Source organism: Lepus europaeus, chromosome X, assembly GCF_033115175.1.
Source record: "Lepus europaeus isolate LE1 chromosome X, mLepTim1.pri, whole genome shotgun sequence".
NCBI classification, from domain to species: domain Eukaryota; kingdom Metazoa; phylum Chordata; class Mammalia; order Lagomorpha; family Leporidae; genus Lepus; species Lepus europaeus.
The window spans coordinates 127494198-127514587 of NC_084850.1; the positions used below are offsets into that span (position 1 = coordinate 127494198).

The 20390-nt window shown below is 37.0% G+C and overlaps 1 protein-coding gene across 6 annotated transcripts in view; it reads right to left on the reverse strand.

The window, feature by feature from the left end:
* CNKSR2 (connector enhancer of kinase suppressor of Ras 2) overlaps positions 1-16257 on the reverse strand; it is a 316326-nt gene extending 300069 nt beyond the window's left edge. For all 6 annotated transcript variants that reach the window (XM_062183975.1, XM_062183974.1, XM_062183973.1 and 3 more), the window contains exon 1: positions 15755-16257. In XM_062183975.1, coding sequence (XP_062039959.1) covers positions 15755-15818 — 64 coding nt within the window. In that variant the 5' untranslated portion in view covers positions 15819-16257. The remainder of the gene's footprint in view (positions 1-15754) is intronic.
* Between the last annotated feature and the right edge of the window lie 4133 nt (positions 16258-20390).

The window sequence follows — 20390 nt, forward strand, 5'->3', positions numbered from 1 at the left end:
GTTAAAGTTATGTCTAAGAGCTCACAAGAGATGTACCATCCTTGGGTTCTTTAAAGACAATTAAGTTTCTAAAAGGAAAGAAGGAGAAGGAAAAAAAGGGAAAAGAGGAAGGAAAAAAAAGCAAAATTAGCTTCGAGAAGCAATAACATAGAACAGCCCTTGTCTAGAATGTTGAGGGACAGTTCTCTTAGTATTTTTATTCCATTCTTTTTTCTTTCTGTTTATTTTTCTTTCTCTGACTAAACAGGAGAGGGAGGAGGAAGGGGAGGACTGTGTGGGAGGGCGGGTATGGTAGGAAGAATTACTATGTTCCTAATGTTGTATTTATGAGATACATACAAATAAAAAAAAAGTAGTTCTGTTTTGAAATTTAATGTAATTTACTGAACATGTGACCAAAGGAGGTCACAAATTACAACCATCATCACAACCCAAACTCAGCTGCTAGCCATGCTACAAGGATTGATCATATGATGAAAATAAGGTGCTACAGTTAATGACAAAAAACACACCAAATTGCTTGCAGAAAAGCAATCAGGAAAGGTCTTTTAGTTGTATTCAATTTCAGAAAATCTTCCCAGGGTAAATACCTGCCTGAAGTCAACATGCATGCATATTTATACACATTCATTTATATATACAGCTGAAAATCAATTACTATAAACCACAACATAAATTTGCTTAAAAATTGTCTTAACATTCCTGAGAAAATGTCTGAAGGAAACAGAAACTGCAGTCAAAAAGAATGCTGGAAAATCAGGCTTTGTTAACAAGGTTTAGAATAGCATACTCTTCTGTCCAAGAGTCCTAATCTAGAGCTTCTGCTCGCCACATTGAGGACCAAGCTTTACAATTTTTCTGACTAAATGCCACCATTCTGGGGGCTGACGCTGTGGCATAGCAGGTTAAGCCACCACCTGCAGTACTGGCATCCCATATGTGTGCTGGTTTGAGTCCCAGCTGCTCCACTTCCGATTCAGCTCCCTGCTAATGGCTTGGAAGTATTTGGGTCCCTGCACCCACATCGGAGACCTAGAAGAAGCTCCTGACTCCTGGCTTCAAATCAGCCCAGCTGTGGCCATTGTGGCCACTTAGGGACTGAACCAGTAGGTGGAAAGACTACTCTCTCTGGCTCTCCCTCTGTGTGTTTTTAAGTCTGCCTCCCAAATAATCTTTTTTTAAAAAAGAAAAAAAAAACAGTTTGCAAAGAGTAATTTTAAAAACATCACAATATGTATTCATCAAGTTGAAAAAGTATTTTCTCATAGGTGGAAAAGAATGAGGTTTACACGGTGAGAAGAGAGGTAAGGTATAGGTACTTGATGCCATGCCAGGGCCTCTTCAGAGTATTTTGAGAACTGTGAGGAATTTTGGGTTATCATAATTATCAGGTTAGTAAATGATGGCTAAATCAACGGATGGAACGATCCCACATCCCGGAGAACTGCCTAATAACTTTTATTTTCATTTAAAAGAGACTGCTTTTAATACAGGTAAACCAATACAGGTAAACCAAAGCAATTTCACATATGAGATACTACTTATCTTTTTACACTATCAAATTTGAAAATAAACACTAATTTTCATTTAAATAAACTTCTTATTTCAGCATAATTTTAGATCTATAGAGAACTTACAAAATATTACTGAGAGTTTCTATATTTCCCTCACCCATATTCTCCTATTATTAACATCTCACATTTCTATGGTATCTTTGTTACAAGGAACCAACATTGGTAAATTGCTATTAAATCAAACTCCACACTTCATTTGTATTTCATTAGTTGTTTCCTAATGTACCTTTTCTGTTTCAGTGTACTATCCATAATATCATAATATAATTAATCACCATGTCTCCTTAGCTTTCTCTGGGTTATAAGTTTCTCTCCTTTTCCTTATTTGATGACTTTGACAATTTTGAGGAGTACTGGTCAGGTATTAAGTAAAATGTCTTTAAATTTGGGTTTCTCTAATGTTTTTCTGGTGTTTATAATGAGGTTATGGATCCTGAAGGGGCAGGAAAGACCACAGAGAACAAGTGCCAATCCTATCACATCAAATTAAAGGTACATGCTATCAACATGGCTTATGATGACGATGCTAACTTTTATCACCTGGCCAAGAGAGTGACAGTTAGCTTTCCCCACTATAAAGTTATATTTCTCCCTTTCCAAATGCTCTGCTTTGGAAACAAGCTCCTAAGGGCAATCCACAATCAAGAGCTAAGGATTTAAGTGCCACATCCTTATTAAGTGAGAAAGTACTAACACAAATTATTTAGAATTCCCTGTGTGGGAAGTTTGCCTGTCTCTCCAATTTCTTTATTTACCCAGCCTTTCATTTACATCAATATGGACTCATGAATACTTATTTTATACATTGGGTTATAAACCATTACTACTTTATTTTATTGCTGAAATCATTCCAGCTTTAGCTACTGGGAGCTATTTTGGATTGGCTCCTCAGACTTTAACATGCCTTCATCATGTTTTTTGAGCACTTCCTTACTTCTGGTCACTCACTACATGATGCTCCAGGCTCATCTTGTATATTCTTTGCCCCCACCCTAGAATCTGCCATTTTTATGAAATGCTGTGATTCCTTACCATATGACTGTTAGATGTTCAACAGGAATTACTAGGACAACAAATCAAGTGACTCTTGCCTGATATTATTTCTCTTAATACTCATGTCTTATGTCAGTATCTATTAATTCAGGTGCTTTTCTATTTTCTTATATACATTATATAGAATGTTTTATTTTATCTTAAAGCTTTCCCTTGAATCCAGATATATTCATTATAAGTAGGCAAAACAGCAATAATTTTCTTCTCACATAGTTATACTAAGCACCCATGGATAGAAACTAATTTTATTATAAATTAAACTGTTTTTCTTTTTATAATAAGGGTATTATACCAAATGTTTTAAAATCTAAGTAGGTAGGTTATATTATCTATAAAGTTTATTTCAGGAGTCTTAAATAACATTTTTATATAATGTCTCCTATGCAAAAACAGTATTGGTTCCAAAAAGAAGGATGCATGTAAAGATTACAAGGCAAAATATAACATGTGTATGGATTCTGATCAAAGAAAACAATTACAAAAGTGTTTATTACATTTATGAAACTAAAAATTTGAACAATATTGATATTAAGGAATGGAATTGGGTGTGTGAGTAGTGTTATAGTTTCCTAGCTATTATTCTGCTGTATTATTTTCTATATGTGTGTTAATTTCCAGAATAAATGTAAAAATAAACTGGTAAAGCAGCCTCATTTAAAAAAAAAGTCTGTAACATCAGAAACCACTGCTTTTCAACATTAAATCAAACATATTTTTAAATGAATGTAGATAGAGATTCATACTATCACCTGATTTAAAAGTCTATCTTGTACCAGACTCCCTTGGAACACAGGAAGTCAACACTTATTTCAAGGAAAGTAATGAATTCTTAAAAACATCAGAACAAAATTAACTTTAATTCATATGGATTTTAAAAGATAATGAGCACTTTAGGAGAGAAAAAAAGTACCTTAAATAATCAAATCAACAAGGCTAAGAATTTAAGAACATTTAAAGTTGTTTTAACTTATTTTAAAACTTCCAGTCTAAAGCAAATGTACCTCAATTAAAGGAAAACAAGGAGAAATAGAAAAAATTATCTCTTTTTACTCTGAACAAATCCTTCTTTAAGACTGTATATTTGAGGGTACTTCCAAAAGTTCATGGACAGTATAACTAAAACGTAACTTTATGTTTGGTGAAAAAAAAGTTAAAATTCATGTACACAGAGACCTTCAAAATGTTAATGGAACACGTGTAGTATGAAAAAAACCCACACATGGACTTCAAAATTTTTGCTACCAAAATAAAGTAATCTTTTAATTTCATTTTACACAAACATTCTTAAAGTACCCTCATATATACTGGAATATACACTTTACATATATAGACAATGCAATGTGTATCACTTTAAAATATAAATGGAATTATATCTCTCATTATCATTTTATAAGTATTCAACTGATCAACCATTTGTAGTTCAACTTGACCACTCTATATTTTGCATTTATTTCACAATGTTCTTTTGACTAATTATATTTTCTCTAGCACTTAACATTGTTTTTGTGCTTCACTAAGCTATCATATCACATCAAATTTTGGTGTATGATAAAGGTTTCCAAACAAAGCAATTTTGAGGAACAAATTAACATTTGGGAGATCGGTAAGAACTTCAGAGCTATAGAAACACATTGAATAAGGGCTGCTGTTCAAAGAGACATTGATGGGATGCAGACAGCAGTGCTAATGACTGCTGAGTAAATGTAAATATAATATTATAAGAATCATTATTTCTAGTAAGTTATGAAGCACTTATGCACATCTATTATCAGGCACCACATTCTTTTATTAACAATCCTTTGAAAACAAAATATCTTCCCAGCATCGAGTTGGTAGTAGCAATGGTCATAAACAAGACCTTTGCCTAGGTCCAGACTCATTAGAGATGCATCAAATTCCTGGGGTTCACCTCAATAAAGAAAAACTGTCATCAAAACTATAGTTATGTGTGGCATCTTTATTATTAGCTAGAGCTCTGAGAAGTACAAATGCCTCATGCCCTCCTTGCCCCTACCAACATACACACACCACTGGAGATCAAAAGGAATCCTCTCAAATCACATCTATCTCTGGTAGAAAGGCAAGGTGGAAATACTATGTATTTTAGAACCAGTTAGAAATATAAATGGTGTATTTAAACACCTCAACGAGTATCTGGATACACAAGACAAGTCATTCAACATTTTTAAGCAAAAGCATCTAATCAAAGGTTTCCTCTCTTGTAAAATAGGAATAATTCTAAACTTTTAGAGCTAGGAAAGGCACTAGAGATAATAAGCACTTCATAAATAGTATCTATTTTCAATTCTGCAACTGGAAATTGCCAACAAAATGGAACCTCTTTCTTAATTAAATAAATAAGCCAGAATTCATCATGCATTTACAATGGACCAGACATGATTTTAAGTAGATCATAATAAAAAAAAAGTGGTAGGAACAGATGTTGTCAACATTGAGTTAAACTGCCACTTGTGACAACAGCATCTCATACTGAAGTGTGGATTCCAGTCAGAGTTACTTCACTTCCAATCCAGTCCCAGCTAATGTACCTGGGAAGGCAGCAGAAGATGACCCAAGTGCTTGGGTCTCTGCCACCCATGTGGGAGACCAGGACAGAGCTCTTGGATCCTGGCTTTGGGCTGGCTCAGACCTGGCCATGTTGGACATTTGGGGGCTGAACCAACAGATGGAAGATATGAATAAGCTTTAGAAAAAATAAAACTACAGTAAAAGGTAGAACACTTTTAAGATCAGTAATTCTAGGTGATATTATCACCCACATTTTATAAAAATGAGAAAACTTGGTCAAGTAACTGAAACTTTTCCTAAGATCACACAGCTACCAGTGATGAAGTCAGGATATCTGATTGTGAAGTATTCTTAACTGTATTATATCATATATGCTGCCAAATTTTAAAAGGTAGAAAATTCAGGAATTTTGGGTGAGCATTTTGCACAGCGGTTAAATCACTACTTGGGATGCCTGTATATCATACCAAAGTGCCTGGTTTCAGTCCTGACTATTCCATTTCAGATCCAACTTCTTGGGATTGTGCACCCTGGGAGCCAGCAGATGATAGCTCAAGTACTTGAGTTCCTATCATCAAAGTGGGAGACCTAGATTGAGTTCTGGGCTCCTAGCTTCAGTCTGGCCCACTCCTAGTTGTTGCTGAGACTTGGGGAGTGAACCAGCAGATGGAACATTCTATCTGTCTCTCTGCCTTTCAAACAAAAATGAAAATAATTTTTTTTAATTTTCAGGAAATAAAACATTTATTTATTTGAGAGGCAGATAGAGAAAGAGAGCATACGCAAGTGAGAGTGAGATAGTGAAAGAGCATTCCCATCTGCTGGTTCACTTCCCAAATACTTTCAAGAGCTGAGGCTTGGCTGGGCTGAAGCTAGAAGCTGACAATTCAATCCAGGCCTCCCATGTGAGTGGCAGAGACCCAATTACTTGAGCCATCATCTGCTGGTTACCAGGCTCTTTCTTAGCCAGAAGCTGGAGTTGGGAGCCAGAGCCAGGTATGAAAACCAGGCACTCCATTGGGAAACATGGGTGTCTTAACCAGCATCTTAACCACCAGCTAAAATGTCTACCCCAGGACATTTCTTAAAAACATCAAATTTGAAAATAATTATGTATACACCTGAACTGTGTCCTTCACCCACTAAACTGTAAACACAATCCAGTAGGGGGAGAAAAACAGAGGTGATGTCAAATCCAATTCCATCATTGAACAATTTCTGTTGAGCTGCTTAACTTCCCCATACCTTACCAAAAAATATATACAATTTGCAAGAATACTCCAAAAAAGTTATATCTATATCTATATCTACATATATTTTCCCCCAAGTATGCAGAAATTCTAACTAAAACCACAACTCATTTCTATCTGTGATACTTTCAGTACAAAAATGACTCCTGGAAATGTACAGTACTTGAAAATACTATATTCTACAGGGTCAATTTCTTTACAATCATCAAACCATTCGTTCACATATTATGAATATTAACAGGAGTCAGTTAAATGATCATAAATCTCAAGTCAATCGAATCTAAATGAACATGTTTTTATCATGAATAAAATACAAGACTGCATCTCAGGCAAAACTAGAAAAAAAATAATCTAACCCCAAATAGAACCAATTTCTCTCTACATGTGGAAATTCAATATCAAATTGAAAATCTCTGATTTGATAGACAATGAGGTAGTCTTCTGCATAAAGAAACCATATGTTGTTAATTTAATGCAACACTGATGCCAACAGAGATTGCCACAGAACTCAACCTGGTACCAGGAGAGGGAAACGAGGAAGGAGTACATAGCCCTGCCATACCACACTGGTTCTATTTCATATTGAACTCAGCCTCTACATAGGTTCCAGCAGGCCAGGAAGAAAATTAGCAACTGAATTACTGTCTGTAATTCAAAAGCAGTATAACACTTTCTTTTTTATATGTATTTAATACCCTAGTGGCTTGTTTTTGTAAACCAAAATATAAATTACATAAATTAAAATATGAATTTTCTTCCCTTGTAGAAAAACAAAAATCACAAGTCTTCAGGACTTGTGTGAAAATAATGTAGATAGTTGAAGAAATAAAGTACATGAAATAAACTCCCATACACACATATAAAACAAAATTATAATAAAAACAAGCTGATGCTAAAATTAATCACTCAGCAGAATTATTTAAGGTCAGTACTTTAAATGTGATGAATAACCCATATTGTAAGTACAATTAATATCACACTAGAAAACAGATGCTTCCATAATCTTTTTAAACAAGTTGAAAAAAGTAAAATCCAGGATCTGAACAAGTCTTTCATTGATCTATTACAGATACTACTTGAGAAAACACATTGCAAGCCTGTTTTAAATATACCAGATATATCGCAAACAAAATAAAAAGTTCAAACTACCAAAAAATGATCTTGGGCAACATTTTAAAAGCCTACTAAATTAATGTGGTTTCTTCTTATTTACCATCAGATCTGAAGACTATTTAACCTATCTAAAAAAGATAATTGGTAAGCACATTCATGTCAAGCTAATAAATAATAGCCATATGTGTTATACTTGATATTAGTTAGTAATGTTTCCATTTCATACATTAGTGTCAGTGTGAGTTTTGGGTTATTTTAATACATCTTGGTTTTAAAAACAATTTTATGTTGTGACAAAATAGCAAATAGATGTAACAGAGTACAGCTATTATTATATTCTAGTAAAATTTAAAATTCAATGAATTTATGCAAATGCCATTAACCCCTTGTTTTCTGAAATCGTGAGAATAAGACAATGAAAAGTTCTACTAGAATTTATTACTGTTAATTTAAATTGAAATCAAACAAGAAATAAACTATCAAGTTTAAAAAAATTCTATCATGTTGAATAGTTATAACTCAATTAAGGGCACAGTGCTATCCATTATTTTGCAGTACTAGTTAAAGCATTTACGCCTGAAAGTGTTTTATTAAGAGTTAACAAATCAGTATGCCTAAATAAAGATCTTAAAAACTTTCCCTTATTCTATATTTTGAATATTCTCAATAGGGAGGAAGCATGCTTTATTAGGAAAAAAAAGTCTATAATTTGCCTACTGGTGATTATCTAGTTACATGTAATTCTCAAAAAGTTCACGTAGAGCACCTATTTTCAGTAAGTTATGTTTTACAATAACTCTGTACATATTCTTAACAAGTAGCCTTCAAAAACTCATCAAAATTATCTTATATTTAGATTTTAAAAATTAAAATTATTTTCTTCAAAATCAGAGGGGGATGGAAAATTACTATTAAGCTAAAATTACAATTAAATTAACATTAGCAAAAACTTTTAATATTCATCTTTAAATATTTAAATTTTACTCTCATTAATAAAATTCAAATTTAACAAAAAATTAAAAATGGTTTTTAAGAAAAAGTATATTTTTGCATTTTATCTTCCTAATTAAGCAAATAAAAGATATTCTGTTCTCATAATAGAAAAATGCATTCTAATTTCATATGTGGGCTATTTTAAACTTTTTTAAGAGGACACATCTAAGACATTTCATCAATTTCACTCCACTATGTGGTCTAAATATACAGAGTTCCTTTAAAAACAAAATTAAGTAATTAGAAAATTTGAATGAAGGAAAATAAGTGTTTAAGAGAAGGGGTATGTCTGAATTTTTTAATTAACAAGTATTTGCTATTGACATCAGCAAATAATATTTATATATTTATAATATTTATAGCATAAATACAGAAGTTATTAATTCACTTAAATTATTATTACTTCATACAAAATGAATCTAAACTATAATTTAGGTCTTTGAGTTGGTAAAAGCAAAGAATAAAGCAAAACCTTACTTCCCCTGTATTCTGGCACACACCATACAAGTTGGCACTGAAGTATCCACTGGAGAATTTTAAGGGACTTTATGTTCATTACATTTATGAAAGTAGACTTGCTGATAGACTAGTAATCTGTGAATAAATTTTCTTTCACTCGACAAATATTCGAGTGTCTATTTTATGGTAGATACCTTCTTAGGCATTGTTATGACAAAACAGAAGGGTTCCTGCCCTCATCAAGTTGTGGAGTTAGACATCAATCAAATAACCATAAAATTAAACTGATGCAGGAACACAGGAGATATATGTAGTACCAGGAGAGTGTATAAGAATTGGATGTGATTTGGAGAATCTGAATGGTTTTTCTGGTGTGGAAGAGGGAAGGCTTGAGATCTGAAGAACTATCTGAGTAGGAATTATCTAGGTGAGGAAAACAGAACATATTAAGTGAAAAGGCCCAGAGGTGAGCAAACAGGAAGGACAGAAAGGTGGCCAGTGTGGCAGGTTCTGGGCATGAGGCTTAGCTCATAGGCAATAACCAAACCTTCATCTCACAGGCCATGTTAAGGACTTTGCTCTTTATCCTAAAAACAATTAGAAGTTATTAAATTGTTTTGAGGTGATGGAGGTGCAAAATGAGAGGACAGGATCAGATGGAAATTACTCTCAATGAGTTTGTCCTTCACTGCAGGTTTATGGATCAAATAAAAAAAATTAAGATGCTATAATTACTATGACTTTCACTGAAAAGATTTTATTTTGCCCCTTGTTATAATAGGAGAAAATGGGAAAGTAGAATACACCAATTTTACCTTTTATAAGTTCACCTATCACCTGTTCTCAAACTACTCCACTGATACATCTGTAATTGCTGAACAGAGTGTACTCATAATCCTGGGAAGTTTGAGGAATGCAGCTTTAAACAGCCTACTGCAATCCTAAAATACCTCTTAAGCCTCTGGCCTCATCTTTAATTTTACTTTCTACATTAATAATATAATATCCATGTTTGTTTTAATATAAAATACAGTTTAAAAATGCCTAAAGTCAACTGTTTGGTTTCTTATGATCAGTTGGCTTCCAAAATCACAGTCATACACCATTTGGAGGAATGGAAGCCTATGCTATTCATGAAAACTGAATTTACTCACTGAATGTTTTCAACACAGTGATTTCGTACTGAAGATTACACGTGATATTCTGTAGTCACTCAACCATGACAAAGTAATAAAAAATAAAAAGTTTTAAAGTCTGTTTTATCCTAATTAGCTACCCTTCCCTCCTCCCACCCTTTTCCAGTACTCTTTACACAAGCTAATACTTCATCTTTCAAAATAAGCCTTACTTGTGAGGTACTATTCAGAAGCCACACAGAAAGAAAGTTAAAGTCATTAAGAGCAAATCAAGTCCTAAGTTTGCTCTGCTGTACATGAAAACGATAGTTTATCATTGCTTTAAGAACAGTATTAAGATTTAAAAGTCTATTCCCATTCTACATATAAGAACGTGCTCAGTAAAATTCTAAATATTCAACAACATGTTAATGATGTAATTAATCTTCAAAATAACTCATTTTAACATTATTTCCAAATTATTCCAGAGAAACAGATTTGAAACAGCTGTACCAATTCAATACACATTCTTTGTGGGCTTATTTTTGGCAGCCAAAGTTTTATAATGTGGTATTTATTTAAACTCAGGACATGATGAGAGTTTTATTGTCTTTGTGAAATGCAGATTTGTTCTTGTACTTTTTTGCCACCTACTCAGGCTCCTCCCTCACTTTCTCTCTACTGCCCAGCTCTCCGTTTCAGCAAGACAAACCTAGATACAATCCCTCTGGTTAATCATCCCATTTCAATCACAGGGTCTCTTGCTGTACCTCAATTTTAAGGATAGATCCCTCTAGGATGTCTTAATTAAATAAGTATACTACATAGTTGCTAAAAACCCCACATTCCCTATAAATCTTTTTCCAACTCAATAAATTATCACCTCTTTCCACTGGTGCTTGTATACATAATGTAAAATTTTAAAAAATTTATCACATTTACTAGTTTGTACTTGTCTATGTCTTGGCGTAGATTTTTCAATACATTTGCCATCCCTTACAGAGGCGAATTTCCCCAAAGCAGAGAATAATTTATTTATAACAATCCATTACAGTATCCTCCATGCAGATATCTTGAGTAAGTAATATCTAAGGACCAGAAAGCACATAAATATACTTTCTTTATAACCAGCACTAAATCATTATCATTCAATGAGAAAATGTTAGTGACACTAAATATCTGTAATGAACTGAACTTTGTACATTAAAAAAGGCAAATTTCTTGTTAGTGCAAAATGACAACAATGCCTTTTCCTAAAAAACTGTCAAATCTAGGAGATGATTCTTGGTGCCTATACATCCATCTTGCAATTTAAGAAAGTCTAATCTTTCAAAAGGAAAGTGATATGACCAATTTGATCATATAAGTTTTATATAATTAGATTATGTACAGTGTATACATTCAAGTTCCTGCCAGAAAATTATTACCAATCTATCTCTCTAGACTGTTTAACTCAAAATTTTGACATTTTCCTTTCTCAAATTAAGAAAATCTTCAACTTCAGCTCTGGGTTCCAGGAGGGGAAAAAAGAATTACCACAGACAATTGTAGTTGTCAGAACTACTAAAAAGACACTATTTCATCACTACATTTTCCTATATTACAGGGTTGTCTGCAAAACATTGGTTTTGCTTTTTATACCTAAAATAATGTATTTCATTTTCTATCCTCAAGATGGCTGAGTCATCAGGGCAGAAATTAGAAGTCACGGAATGTTTCCTGAAGAAAATGGTGTATAGTAAACAGGAAAGAGTTGAGCATTTCATTGTAAAATGGTTTGAGAAAAATATTAAAAATTTAGATGACTTTAGGAATCAGAAAAATACAAACTGAAGATACAAAGACCATAAGAGAAGATCAGCAAAGCAGGGCCTGTTAGTTGACTCTGAAAATCCTAACTTTATTTGACTCAGTAAAGGATTAAATACCACGGGAAGAATGCCATGAAGAGAACTAGTCCTGGAAAATAAGTCTTAGTCATGTGATATTTTGAATGAGTCTCAAAGTTGGAAATGGTCTAAGAAGAAAACTGGAAATATTTGGTGTGAGGTAGTCAAGGAAAATTAATAATAGGAGCTCTACAGTGTTCAGACATTTTTGTTATTTCAGTGGGCAAAAAAATAGAGAAAGACTGGGGACTCAAACAACTGCAGATCATGAAGTATTTCCAGGCTCTACAAGTGAACAAATAGGAGCTGAGAAATAACATATTCTGGAATAATAGACTGAGCAAACATTATGAACAGTTATTGGCCTACTTTTCTGCCTATGGCTTTTTTCAATAACTCATTTGCTTTTATTTACTTTACAAAGGGCTTATGATTTAACATTTTATCAAAATAACAATAGGACTGAATGCAGTTTCCAACTGAAGAAGGATGATTTCAAATGCTAAATGATGAATATGTGATTTCCTCTAATTTTTTTATGTAAATTTTAAAAAGCAATTAATTAGGAGGTCTATAAGATATCTCTAAATAGCCAGAAATACCATCAGGATGGTTTGGAATAGAATTACTTATTTTAGTGACTCAAAAGGAGCTCATGTATTTAGTGGAACTAACATCAATATTGTGTCATATCAAATTTTTATTTTCAGTAGAGAATTTGGTGATTATCATATTTAACAAATAGTAGACTTGGGGGTAAACAAAAAATACAAAGTGCTTCCTTATATCTACTAAATTTTATATTTGCATTTCCCCCAAATGTACTTTAATAAAAAGTAACAGGTCAAAATGAATAATATATAAACGGTCCTTTAAAAATAATCTTGAATATACACAAACGAAGCTTAATAATCTCGTCAGTCCATTTACCCCTCTGGTGACTTTCTATACCAATTGTCTAGGATCATGAATATATGGCCATGTGTATTTTTATATGCTTGATGGCTCCTTTTCTGTTTAGCGAAGAGAAAAATACCCAGAACATAAACACACATACCATATTAAACAGTTATAAGTATTTATGATTGTGACCAAATAAAAGCATATCCTATATGCTTTAAATGCTAATGATGATGAAATCATTGTATTAGGACCATGTTCCGAAAAACTCCTACAATGTTGCAGTTTTTCAAGAGTCTTGTTAATTCTTTGGTACTTGATTTATAACACTGCACATTATACAACACTAAATGATGTTTGATTATCCCAAAGCTAATTTAAATTAGTACTTGACTTTTAGACATTATTGCATCTGAGGAAAGGGTAAAAAAGTCTTATTTTTTAAAACATCTTCTGTTAAAGTTCATCTGGGGAAAAGGGTAGGGAGGGAAAAATTAATTAAAGCAACAGTGTGAGTTACAAATTGAGGAGATCTTCCTTTCACCCAGCAATTATTTTTTAAAATCTCATTTTCTGATAATAAATCAAATTCATAAGAATGTGATGGAAATTTCAGTAGTAAGCAGTTGGAAACTTGAAATATACAGGTAATTACAACAGTCATTCTCTTCTAGTTGTATGTATACATAGATACACAAATTCTATTCAGCTACTTAGCTGATCTTTTCAAATAGGTCTAAAATGCGTCACCAACAGGTATGAAAAAAAGTTATTTGGTATTTTAACAATCATTTAATATCACAGTTAACAATGTTAATCTAACTAAAGGAGTTGCATTTTAGGCTGGAGAGATTTTTAAAAGACGGGTGCACTGTAGAAATAATGTGTCAGAATATGTGCCTTGTATGTTCTGGCTTTAGTGGACCAAACGGTGGAGAGGGGAAATTGCAAGAATGTAACTGGGAAGGTGGGAGGTGAAGAAGATGGAGTATGCAGCATTCACCACAAGCATCATGGGAATTGGTGAGAGGTAGTATATGAAATTAATCCCACTCCTGTAGATCCCAGACAGCTTTTCTTTGAGTGTTTCAGCAAAAGCCTGAAACTAAAATAATCTTCAGATAAATTCAAATAACGGGTTTAAATTAAGTATTCTTGCTTCCTGCCTTTTCCCCGGCTTTTTTCCAGGACTGAGAAACAGAAGACAGATGTTTGTCCACATCCAAGAACTGTGTGTGTGTGTGTGTGTGTTGGGGGGGGGGGAGGGTGGGAACTGGTGGGAATCTAGGAAACGAATTGCAATAGCAAACGTGGAAAGAGAAAAAGCAGCAAAACAGATGAGCCACTGCAGGACTTTGTCTTAGTCATCTTTATAACCCTCATGGCACCTTAGTACAATGCATCACACACAGGGGGGCAATCAATAAATAATGAATTAGGTTTAATTCAATTCATTCACATTTGTATTGCGCCTTGCAGTTACAAAGCCCTTTCTATATTTTTTGGGAAAAAAACAATAAATAAAGAATACAGAAATAAAAGGAAAGCAAAAGACAAGGAAAACCCACAAGAATAAGTAAAAGACAGAAAACGTTGGGGAAAAGGCAATAAATTATTGAGTTTCTCCCCGTCATTCTGAATCCTTTTCAATCATCCCACCTTTTGTTCCAAAGTACCTAGAGCTTAGAAAGTCTGACTGCTCAGCAAGCCCTAACAAGGGAGCTTCCTCATCTTTGGGACAGGCATTTTCAGAGATAATAAGCCTTCTGTCTTTGACTGATCTGCCTAGAGTTTGTGCTCAGTTATCATCTCCAGCCAAGCTCTAACATCTTACCAAGAGTGATCAGGGATCTTTTATTCTATCCTATCCATCCCCTCCTCAGCATCTCCAAATCTAAGGGAAGAGTTGGACCCGGGATGGAACGGGGAAGGGGTGGGGGAGGGGATCCTCTACAAACCCCGTAACTCAAACAACAGAGGGAGGTAGTGAGGCAGGAAAGCCTAGGGTCTTGAAGCCCACATCTGAGATTGGGAGGCTAAGTGTCTCTAACTGTGGTTATTAGAAATTGCCACGGGCAAAAAGAGGGGAGCCTCCAAGATGGAAGAAATGAGAGGGTACCTGAATGCGCATCACTCTACACCTGGCATCGAGTACCTAATAACAAGCGAGAGGACCGGTGCTTTAACCAGCCTGAACAGGAAAAGGCATAGGACGAGCGGGGCTGCGCCTGAGGGAGCCCACGGACACCAGTGTGCACGCTGTCCTGAGGGAAATATGTTTCTTCATCCCAAAGTAGCATATCTCCTTAAGCATCGTCAGCCCAGTCTATGGTGAGAGGGGGAGATCTCGGGCTCCACGGAGGGGCGGCAGCGTCCTGACCCCATCATGCGGACTTAAAAGTTGCCAGTAGAGTTGGCGCCAGAGAAGGCACCTGGCAGGGGTGGCCGCGGAGGAGGCGTCAGGTTTCCCAGTAACAAAGGGGCTAGGGAATGGGGCGCCTAGGGGAGCAGATCCCGCGGGGGGGGGGGCCTCCTCCTTGAACTAGGAGACAGGGGTCGCCACGTCCTCCCAGCCTGGAGGCGATCAGGGGAGCAAGCATTAGGAAGATGCTCCGGGATTCCGTTACTCCGCTTCCTGCCTCGGAACCGGGTGGCGCCAGCAGCTCGGTCGCTTTCCGCGCCCCTCTGGCTGAAGACAAAAGGAGATCGGGGACCCCGGGCCCCTGCTAGCTCCAGGAGACCCCTACCGCCCCATGGTTAACCACGATCAGCCGGTGGAAGCCCCGATGGCGAGCTCTGCCGCAACGGGCGCCCCTCCCTCCGACGCGCCGGGACCCTGAGCCCCAGTGCCGCGTCGCCATCCCCACAGCGGACATTACCTTTCATCCAGTCCACTACTTGACTCGGAGACCATTTGCTCACCGGTTCCATTATGAGAGCCATAGGCACTGGGTCGGTTCCGTGCGGGGCGCGGAGCTCAAACACAAAACGAAGTCGGCAGCCCAAGCCACCCTCAGGTGGGGTCCCTTGCTGGCCGCAGCCTCACTGGGCGGGCTGCGCGGAGAAAGCCGCTTTTGTGTGTCGAGTCTCGCGGCTGCACTGTTAGCCAAAGGCGGGCAGCAGTGCTGGGAGACGCGACCCAGAGAGCAACGCGCCTGGGTGGCGGCTCCGCACTGGGTCTGCTCTGTCCCCGCTGAGAACGCGGCTGCTGCTGCCTCCTTAGCTCCGCGCGGGTCTTCGTCCCAGCGGAGCTTCAGTTCTAGGCTGGAGCTGCCGAGGGTCGTGGCACTGAAGCAGCCGCCGCCGCCGCCGCCGCCGCAAGCCCTCAGCTAACTTGCCCGCTCGCCTCGCGCGCGGGAGTGAAGCCCCCGGCACGACCAACTGCCCGGCGGAAATGACGAGGGGCCTCCTGCCACCCAAAATATCTCTCTGCAGCTCTCGGGTGCGAGGCGCGCGCGCCACGAGCCCCCCGCCCGCTCGCTCGCTCGCTGCCGCGCGGTCCCGCCCCCGAGACCGGCGGTCGGCGCGCGAGGCGCGTGCGCGTGCGCGTGTCTGCACGAGGCCGGAGTCCAGGGTCTGTCTGGCAGGCAGGCAGGTGCGGGCGGCTCACGGCCTCGCGTTCCCGCCCTGGGGGCCGCCCGGGGACGGAGGCGCGAGAGGAGCGCGTGCGCGGCGGCGGCTCGAGCCCAAGCCCCACCCCGAGCCAGGCCTGGAGCCTGGGGTCAGTCAGTTAGGTGAGAGCAGCTGGAGCTCGTCTCGAAGGGGCCTCCGAGAGGGCCGCGCCGGCGGCAGCGGCGGCGAGGCGAGCTGCCCACCAGTTGAACACTGGCCATTGAGGCTGTCGAGGAGGTACCTGCGGCCCCACCGCCGAGGGGAGGGACACACCGCTGCGCACGGGGCTTGCAGCAGGAGCCCGGGCTTTCCTCACTCTTGCCCTCCCCGCTGCTGAGTGGGCTCCTGAGGTGATTCCCGAGCCCCGCGCACGCCTGCGAAGTCGGAGGCGTGGACTGCTGAGGAAGGGAATGGGGCTCCGCCGCCCTGAAACGCAGCGATGACGAGGCAGGAGGGCCAGTGCTGTCGGACCTCCCTGGGTGATGAGCGGGGGTGGGGTGGGGGGGTGGGGTGGGGATCAGACGTTGAGGCTGTCACCTGCAGCCTGCTTGTCCTGGTGATCCCGAGCCAAGTTGTGTCCCACGAACCTTTTCAAAGGGCGTGTTTCGGGACTTCCGCCAGTTCCTCCAACACTGAGAGCGCCCACTACCTATTTTAGAAGATGTCATTTTGCGTTCAGATGTTCTTACATAAGAACCAAAGGGTAACAGTGGGGGTTAAAATGAGTGACAAATTGCAAAAAGACATGATTCTTCAAAACTCATTTTCTTCAAGAATCTTACACAGGCTACTGCATATACCATTTATTAAAATACGATTTGGCTAATGATGCTTCATTTTCAACAACAAATAATCCTGGAGAGTATAGCTAGAAACTCTCTACCACCATTAAAGATGTTTCTCTCTATCACTCAACGCCAGTGGGTAAAACAGAAACGCTATTTCTATACTCATTTCAGTAACAGATTTTCCCAGTTCCTGCAGTAAACCATTTTTTTATAGTTCGATTTTAAGAGATGCAGACTGCTTACTTTCTTCAAATGGCATGAGTTAGCTACCCCCCACACACACACACAAAGAGCTGACATTCCAGTAGTTAAATTATTGTGATATTTTCTTGCTAGTTACACAAAATGAGTAAAATCTCAGATGGCAGTAAGTGTGAAATTTTGGAAAGAAATTTAGATTATTTAAGCAAGTCTACACTGAGAGGACACAGGTATATCATCTTCCTTTTGTAATCTAGGTCTTGATCGTGATTTAGAGTTTTTTCTCTGCTGACCATGGGTAAAAGATATTGTAGTTTGGAGTACTTACTTTCGAATTGGTTCTAAGACCATTGCATCATTATTTCCATAAAAGGCCATTTCTAGCATTGGTAATCTATGGAGTAGCTTTATGTTTAAAAAAATATAATGGCTACATTGTGAATTCTTAGCGGGGTACAGTCAAAGAAAGATTTAAAAGTAATTTTATCAAATATGGCTAATTTTAATAATGAACATTTATTGAGCACAGTGCTAAGTCCCTTACATACATTTTATCCTCAACACAACTCAATTATTAGCCACATTTTACAGATGAGAAAACCTTAGCTATCACATTCACTTCCTGTCACCAAATTTATAGCACATAATTCAATAAATGTTTAATAAATTAACAAATAAGGCTTAATAAGTAATTTCTGCTATTATGACACATCATTGTAATACAAGGTAACTGCAGAGCATGAGCTTTTAAAACTAAAGGTTTATATTGATGTTCCAAAATAAACAGGATGAGTGATTAGAAGGTCCCAGTTTATCTCATAAACTAAAAAGAAGTCTTAGAGCCATCAAAGGTGTTCCTGAGCAGTACCTAATTAGAAACTGTGAGAATGTGGAAAGTGACCAAATTTGACTGAAACACCACAAACTGTGCATCAAGACTGGGCTAGCATAGCAACCATACTGTGCATTGTATTGCAAGCAAGCTCAAAATGAAAGATTGCATAATGTGTAGAATATAAATCAGAACAAATATTAAACATCAGGTTGCAGTAAAAATGAAACAGATATTTCTTTCATGAAAAGACCACTGCCAAAGGAGATGGAAACAAAGGATCTCAGAAAAGAAGATTTTGAGGGTAACCGTGCATCAATTAAGTTGCACATGTTCTTAGTTTCTCTTCCTATTCTTGTTGCAGTCAGGAATTTATTTGGTCTAATCACCCAAGATAACCATAAAAACTAAGGACTAAGAATTACTGAGTCAAAATGTGGATTTGGAGTTTACTATCTAATAGACTTCACAGGACCTTAAGTATTTGTCCTAAATCCTCCTTGAGGATCACACTATGGAAAAATAGTATTTGCCTTTAATTTTTACAATGTGATTTACATTAATTATTTCACTTAATTTGTTCAGAATATAACTGGCTTTTCACTTTAAATATTCTTGATTTGAGGAAAGAGAAATGATTAAATCATTGTTAACTTCACCTTTAGTCTTGATTCCAAATGACTTAGCTAAATTTTTCCTACATTTTTTCCACAAATTTTCAAATAAGCTAATGTTTAATTCTTTTGCCTGTTATTCAAAGTGTTAGTGTCTTGCTTCATTTTTGTTTAATATAATGTAATTATATATAAATTTTGGCAGCTTAATTTTGCCTTAATGCATAATGCATTCTCAAAGATTATGAGAAAAATTGTACTATCATAAAATACATATAAAAATTATTGCCCTAGTTGTTATGATAGTTCATATACTTTAAACAGCCTAGATATGAAAACCCAACTGTGATTCTTTGGAAGTAGCCTTAAATTATTTTTGGAAACAGGCATAGTAGAAATATTAATTAAATTAATTGGAGACATAATGTGAGATATTGGCAACCGTACCAAAATGAGTTGCTTTATGTGATCTTTATTATTTTTTTTAAAAAGTGATCTCTTAATTTATGGCACTGGTTGTGATAGTTTTGTCTTTTTATTCTCCCTCTAGATGTAAATAAAAAAACTAATTCTCTTGACCAAAATATTCTCATTTAAGGATTTTATAGTCTATGTAGTGATTCTAAGTACCTTCATAAATGAAATTTTCAAATGCTCTTCTGGCTGTAATCTAGGTGTTCACTGGATCTGAATTTTAAGGATGGCCAAAGAGCCTTTCATTAAGGAAGATTTTTTTTTTTAATTTTATGTAAGGAATACAAACTTCATGCAATTTCATATATACAAATTTAGGAACATAGTGATTTTTCCCACTCTACCTCTCTCCCACCCATACTCCTATCCTTCTTCTTCTTCCCTCTACCATTCCCATTCTTATTTTTTACAGATATCTATTTCAGTTAACTTTATACTCATAAGATTAGCCCTGCACTAAGTAGGAAGTTCAAATAGTATGAAAAAAAAAAAGAAAAACAAAAAACATTGTTCCTCAACAGTGAAGACAAGGGCTGTTCAAAATCATCCCATCACAAAGTGTCAATTTCACTCCTATAGATTACCTTTTAGGTACTCTATTAGTTATCACAGATCAGAGAGAACATATGGTATTTGTCCTTTTGGGACTGGCTTATTTACTAAGTATAATGGTTTCCAGTTACATTCATTTTGTTGTAAATGACAGGATTTCATTTTTTTCTTTTACCACTGTGTAGTATTCCATAGTGTATATATACCATAATTTCTTTATCCAGTCTTCAGTTAATGGACATCTGGGTTGATTCCATATCTAAACTATTGTAAATTTAGCTGCAATGAACATGGGAGTACAGATGACTGTTTCATATGCTGATTAGATTTCCTTTGGGTAAATTCCCAGGAATGGGATGGCTGGGTCATATGGTAGGTCTATACCTTTGTCTCTTTGGGGTCAAAGAAAAGGGCAAATAATGGAAGTGTTTCCTCTGAAGCT